Source organism: Amblyraja radiata, chromosome 32 (genome assembly GCF_010909765.2).
Source record: "Amblyraja radiata isolate CabotCenter1 chromosome 32, sAmbRad1.1.pri, whole genome shotgun sequence".
Lineage (NCBI taxonomy): Eukaryota > Metazoa > Chordata > Chondrichthyes > Rajiformes > Rajidae > Amblyraja > Amblyraja radiata.
In genome coordinates this window covers 27703653-27711054 of record NC_045987.1, presented here as the reverse complement: position 1 = coordinate 27711054, position 7402 = coordinate 27703653, and the positions used below count along the sequence as shown (strand labels likewise).

The 7402-nt window shown below is 45.1% G+C and overlaps 1 protein-coding gene across 1 annotated transcript in view; it reads left to right on the top strand.

The window, feature by feature from the left end:
- Nucleotides 1-6187: 6187 nt before the first annotated feature.
- c5 (complement C5) overlaps nucleotides 6188-7402 on the top strand; it is a 208835-nt gene continuing 207620 nt past the window's right edge. Inside the window, exon 1 of the mRNA XM_033048613.1 lies at nucleotides 6188-6340. Within this exon, the coding sequence (XP_032904504.1) occupies nucleotides 6276-6340 (65 nt within the window). The 5' untranslated portion in view covers nucleotides 6188-6275. The remainder of the gene's footprint in view (nucleotides 6341-7402) is intronic.

Genomic DNA, 7402 nt, shown 5'->3' with positions numbered 1-7402 from the left:
TGGATTGGAGTAGGTAAAATTGTGAGGAGAGCACGGGGGATGTCAGTGGTGTTGAATGGGGGGGGTTCAGTACGGGATGGATGGGGGTAGACAAAAGTGCTGGAGAAACTCAGCGGGTGAGGCAGCATCTATGGAGCGAACAAAATAGGCAATATTTCGGGTCGAGACCCTTCAGACAGTTCCCCCCATTCTTCTTGAATGGGAGGATCAGTGCTGGATGGATGGGGGGGGGATCAGCACATGATGAATGGGGGGAGGGGTGTCAGTACTGTGTGGATCGGAGGGTCTGCAGGATGAATGGGGTATCACTACAGGATGAATGAGGGGAAGGTGCAGGGTAAATGGAGGGTGGGTCAGTACGGGATGAATGCGTGGATTAGTACAGGATGGATGGGGGATCAGTACAGGATGGATGGAGGAGAAGTGCAGGATGGATGGGAAAGGGGTAAGTAAAGGATGAATAGGGGGCCAGTGTAGGATGGATGGGGGGGGGGGGGTGGCAGGAGAATCAAAGCGAGGTGGATAGGGTGATCAGCGCAGGATGAATAGATTGGGGGGGGGGGGAGATGGGGAGGGGCGCACAGGGGATGTCAGTAAGGACTGAATAGAGGCAGGCATGGGGATCAGTGCGGGATGGAGAGGAGGGGTCCCAGGATAAGGTGGAGGGGGCATACAAGAGAGAGAGAGAGAGAGAAGGAGGGTGAGGTATGGAGGAAGGAGGGTCAGCGCTCCTCAGACAACGTCGCCCCGCTGCCTTGGCCGTTGGGAACTCCTCGCCACCGCCTCCCTCCTCCGCCAGCCAACAGCAAGGTGTGGGGCTCAAAGATCTTATAGCTATAGTATCTTTGGTGCAGCTGCTTCAGAAGGGTCGGAGCGAATGACCCTTCCTCACCCTGCACCTAGTATCTTTCCCACGCAATACAGCCGTCACCGCCGACACAAAATGTTGCCTTCCTTTTCTCCAGAGATGCTGCCTGGCCCGCGGAGTTACTCCAGTTTTTAGTGTCTGTCTTTAGTACAAACCAGTATCTGGTTGCCAAGCCGGGCAAAATGACTCGGTGTTTAGGTTGCCCGGCGACGCTTTGAGTGGTCAGTAGCACCCGGGCAACCGTTAATTACGAGCCATGCTGACCAAAAAACGCGAGCTCCCTGATGTTAAGTCCGCAATCACCCACTGTTGGAGCTCCAAAGTCGATCCCTGGCAAAGTGATCGCGGGCTCCGCAATGTGAAAGTCCTGCAGCTCCCGTGGTGGAGCTCTCAAAAGTCGGACTCCAGCAAAGGCTGCCAACTTCTCGATGTTAGGCCGCAGTGTGGATAGAGATGCGATACGGAAAAGAATCAAATCTCCGCCAAGGTAAGTAAGTTACCCCAACCGCCCCCACATAAAACAAGCTAAAGAACACTAAAAACATACATTTAACACATACTATTAAAACACAAAGAAGGAAGGGACAGACAGACAGCCATTGCTGGCGCCACCCAGTGATACTGAGATCTATAATACAACTAGACTAAGTAGGACCCGTTGGGTCTCAGCATCACACGGGAGGGCTGGTCCCCCAATGCAATATTCCACCTCCACCAATTCCAATATTGGGGGCCAGTGGGGGGTGGGGTGGCTTTCTGGAGCGCTAGTATGGGTATTGTGGGCTGAAGGGACTGATTTTCCAGAGGGCTAGTATGGACATTGTGGGCCAAATGGAATCTTGGGGTGGCAGCTCAGTCACTCAAGCCTGATGTGCTGGCAGCTCACTCACGGCTGGTGGGCCAGTAGTTGACTCACGGCCATTCCTTGAAATTCCATTTAAAGCAGGGTGCAAGGCCACCAAATTCAAGTGCAGTTTCTTACCACGTCAGGCAGGGTGCAAGGCCACCAAATTCAAGTGCAGTTTCTTACCACGTCAGGCAGGGTGCAAGGCCACCAAATTCAATTGCAGTTTCATTCCACTTCAAGCAAGGCGCAAGGCCACCGAATCCAAGTGCTGTTTCCTACCACTTCAAGCAGGGTGCAAGGCCACCGAATTCAAGTGCAGTTTCCGACCACTTCAAGCAGGGTGCAAGGCCACAGAATTCAAGTCCACTTTCATACCACTTCAAGCAGGGTGCAGGGCCACCAAACTCAAGTGCAGTTTCTTACCACTTCAAGCAGGGTGCAGGGCCACCAAATTCAAGTGCAGTTTCATGCCACTTCAAGCAGGGTGCGAGGCCACTAAATTCAGTGCAGTTTCATGCCACTTCAAGCAGGGTGCAAGGCCACCAAATGCTAGTGCTGTTTCATGCCATTTCAAGCAGGATGCAAGGCCACTAAATTCAAGTGTAGTTTCATACCACTCAAGCAGGTTGCAAGACAACCAAATTCAAGTGTAGTTTCATGCCACCAAGCAGAGTGCAAGGCCACCAAATTCAAGTGCAGTTTCATGCCACTTCAAGCAGGGTGCAAGGCCACCAAATGCTAGTGCTGTTTCATGCCATTTCAAGCAGTATGCAAGGCCACCAAATTCTAATGCAGTTTCATACCACTTCAAGCAGGGTGCAGGGCCACCAAACTCAAGTGCAGTTTCTTACCACTTCAAGCAGGGTGCATGGCCACCAAACTCAAGTGCAGTTTCCTGCCACTTCAAGCAGGGCGCAAGGCGACTAAATTCAAGTGCAGTTTCATGCCACTTTACGCAGGGTGCAAGGCCACCAAATGCAAGTGCAGTTTCATCCCACCAAGCAGGGTGCAAGGCCATCAAATTCAAGTGGAGTTTCATGCCACTTCAAGCAGGGTGCAAGGCCACCAAATTCAAGTGCAGTTTCATGCCACTTCAAGCAGGGTGCAAGGCCACTAAATTCAAGTGTAGTTTCATACCACTCAAGCAGGGTGCAAGACAACCAAATTGAAGTACAGTTTCATACCATTTCAAGCAGGGTGCAAGGCCACCAAATTTAAGTGCAGTTTCATACCATTTCATGCAGGATGCAAGGCCACCAAATTCAAGTGCTGTTTCATGCCATTTCAAGCAGTATGCAAGGCCACCAAATTCAAATGTAGTTTCATACCACTTCAAGCAGGGTGCAAGACAACCAAATTGAAGTGCAGTTTCATACCATTTCAAGCAGGGTGCAAGGCCACCAAATTCAAGTGCAGTTTCATACCATTTCATGCAGGGTGCAAGGCCACCAAATTCAAATGTAGTTTAATACCATTTTATGCAGTGTGCAAGGCCGCCACATTCAAATGCAGTTTCATACCATTTCAAGCAGGGTGAAACCAGCATAAAACCACACAAAACACCACATAAACTCACAGTTCAGAAGATAGTCAGTGTGTTCAGTTGATTCACAGCTCAGACAGTCGTGAAGACCCGCCCCCAGGCCCCCGCAAAAGACACAGAAAGACCCAACGATAAACCTAACCTCAAAATCCCCCTCTCACCCCCTCCCCCTCCCCCTCCCCTCCCCCTCCCCTCCCCCTCCCCACTCTCCCCCTCCCCCATCTTGAAGAGACTGAGCCACACCCACACTTCCGGGTGTTATAATCCCCTCCCACCGGATGGGGCGTGGCCTTAATGGCGTGATTGACAGGAAAGAGATTCTCAACTTTTTTTATACACTAATAACACTTTTATTTTTCATTGATGGGAAGAATCCTCTGCACCTGATGAGCGGAAGGGGACTGAGTAAGATGGCCAAAAATCACAGCCGTACGTGGTAGTGTTTTATCTAAAATCAATATACAGTGGAAACAGGAAGTTGTCAAGTTTAGACTTTTAATCGTTTGCCATTTCAAAGCAACCACCACCAACAACCATTTGCAGTGCAGCGTTTCAAAGCAACCACCACCAACAACCATTTGCAGTGCAGCGTTTCAAAGCAACCACCACCAACAACCATTTGCAGTGCAGCGTTTCAAAGCAACCACATTTTCATTTTCAAAGCACATTAAGGGCACTCCCAGTTGAGTAGACATGAGTTCAGTGTTATTCAGAGAGACGTGACCCTCTCGCTTCCTCCATCTTGCAGAGACTGACTGAGGCACAACACCACCGGGTTTTATAGTCTCTCCCATCAGCAGGGAGAGCAGAGAGAATCTCAACATTTTGTTAAACATTAATAACTCTTTTATTTTTCATCGATTGGAAAAATCCTCTTGTCCTGCGCAGCGGAGGGGGACTCTGAGTAAGATGGCCAAAAATCAAACAGATCCGGTCCAGCTGGTCCTAAAATGCTCCATCTAAGGTCGTCCCATTTCCCTGCATTGAGGCCATATCCTTCTAACCCTGTCCTATCCATGAATTTGCCCAAATGTTTTATTAAATGTTTTTGTAACAACCTCAACTACTTCCTATGGAAACACGTTCCATGTACCCACCCAGACATCTTTAAAATATCATCCGTCAGCATCCTGCCTTCCAAGGGACAAAATCCTAGCCTTCCCCACCTCCGTGCAGCTTACGGGGCTGTCCCACTTAGGCGACCTAATTGGCGAGTTTAGAAGAGTTTGAAAAAATGACATGTTGAAGACCTCCTTCGACTATCTAGAAGACCTCCTTCGACCTCCTTCGACTATGTTGAAGACCATCTTCGACTAGCTACGACTAACTTCGGGAAGATTGGACACCGAATAGTGGAGAGTGAAGACGACCTCCTTCGACCTCCCTTCGACTATGATGAAGACTATCTACGACTACCTTAGACTATCTTCAAATACCCTCGATTACCAACGACTAACATGCCGACCTACTATGACCTACTACGACTAAACCTACGAGTAAAAAAAAGTGTCGATTTTTTCCATGGCGACCTTTTTTTTCTCGCGGGCATTTTTTAACATATTGAATAAAATGCTGCGACCTAGCTGAGCCCTCAAGTACGCGGAGACCACTCTTGAGCATGAAGGAGAGTAATGAAGATCTACGACCTCGTGTCGACCATGCTGCGAGTATGAGTCGAGGCCGAACTCGCGGATTAGGTCGCCCAAGTGGGACAGGCCCTTTAGGCAGTTGAATCCTGGCAACATCTTCAGAAATTTTCTCCGCACTATTTTCAGCTTAATGGCATCTTACCTACAGAAGGTTGACCAAAACTGAATACACTACTCCAAGTGTCGTCTTGTATAACTGCAACATAACATCCCCAGTTCTTTACCGTTCTATCTACCTTTGACATCAATGTCAGGGAATTATGTACGTGTGCTCCTTGATCCTTTTACTCCACAACACTGTCCAGGGCAAAATTATTCACTGTGAAGGATCTGCCCTGGTTAGTCCTACCTAAATACAACACCCCACACTTATCTGAATTAAACTCCATTTGCCATTCTTGGTACCATTGCTCAGCTGATCAAGATCCCGCTGTAACTTTCCATAACCATTTTCACCGTGCCTTCTATATGTTCGTCGCAATTGTTGATATAAACCACAATCAGCAGTGGGCCCACCACTGATCTTGAGGCACAGCATTAGTCACAAGCTTCCAGTCTGAAAAACAATCTTCCACCCCATCCTCTGCTTCCAATCATGAAGCCAATTCCATTTCTAATTAGCTAGCTCACCCTTGCTAACCTTCCAGAGCCGCCTATCACAAAGAACTTTATCGAAGGCCCTGCTGAAGTCTGTATAAACAAGGTCTATGGCCCTGACCTCATCAATCTACTTCTTCAAAAATAGCTACTTCTTCAAAACAAATCTTCTTGTACCTCACTCGTGTCTAACGATAATTCATATATCCCAACCAGACTCCTGCAATTTTTTCTCTAGCTTCCCACAGTGTCATTGGATATACCTTATCAGGATTGAGGTATATCCACTCTCATACATTTTAGGACATCCATCATCTCCTCGCTGTATGGACTGTTCTCAAGACATTGCCATTAATTTTCCCAATTTCCCTGGTCTTTATGTCTTTCTCCACGGTAAAAACAGAGGAGAAAATTAATTGAGGATTTCCCCAAGTCCTGCACATAGATGATGACTTTTTGATTTTTATGGGGCCGTAATCTCGCTCTCTCACCTCTTTTCCCTTCAAATACTTATCTTTGTAAAATCTCTGGATTCTCCCTATTCTTATCTGCCACTGCTATCTCATGCTCCCTTTTAGCCAATTTACAATGTCTTTCCCAATAATAATTTACAAAAGGTCTTTCTCAATCCCTAAATGTTAGCAGAGTCATATATTATTAACCTAAAATAAATAATTGTTCTTGGACTGAGATAAATTGTTCTGCAGCTGCAACATTTAATTAAGCCCAGCTTTTTTAACCAACCTGTTGTGGGTTGGAAAATCTCTGAAAATGAAATTTATTTTCATTATTAGTTTTGTGGCTCTCTTTCAAAGTAGCACTGGGCAAGAACGCACGTGAGTATTTTAATTTAAAATAATTTTAGAATTAACTATTATTTAATTAATAACTTTCTCTGAAAATAGTAATCATTCCTTTTGCTGAATTGGTATTAATTTGGAATCTAAATTTCAATTTTTTTGCCATATAAAGTACGTTGTAAATTATAGAATTACAAGTAGGACATAAAATAAAATGTTAGAATTCATATTAATTTTCAAATATAAATGCATTAGATTGTCTAATTTTAATTTTGTTTTCATCTTGAACTCACATTGCTCATACAATTTTTGAAAACCCTTTCAGCTTTATTAATAAAAAAATACTGTAAATTATACCAAAAGACAATTTAGCAAAGCACTTTATAAAAAGTAATTATAATAAATACATAATAATATTAATAATAAACAGCAATGTGATAATGATCAAATATGATGTTTAAGTAACAAGGAAGAAATATTGCACAAATCGCTTACTGTTATTCTAATGTACCATGGATTTTTTTGTGTTAACCTGAGAGAGCCTTGCATAATTATCTCAGAGAGAGTTCTTGAGCACACCCTCAGTATTGTTTTGGACAATCTCCCTAGAAAATTGTTCATTTTTTCGGCAATGTATGCTATGTAATTTTCCCAAATGTTTAATTAAATAGCAACCATCAAAATACAATTTAAACAGTTCAGTTTATTGTCACGTGTATCGAGGTACAGTGAAATGCTTTTGTTCCATGCTAACCAGTCGGCGGAAAGATAATACATGGTTACAATTGAGCCATTCACAGTGTATACACAGTGTACTTTGTAAATAAACACAAATGATATGCATCCCATGTGTAGAATCGATCCTTTCATGTGTATTATACTGTATAAGTGCATTTGACTTCTATTGCAAACACTGGCTGGCAGACATGCTGGCAGACAGGAAGCAAAGAGTTGTAGTAAACGAGTCCTTTTCAGAATGGCAGGCAGTGACTAGTGGTGTACCGCAAGGCTCAGTGCTGGGACCCCAGCTATTTACAATATATATTAATTATCTGGATGAGGGAATTGAATGCAACATCTCCAAGTTTGCGGACGACA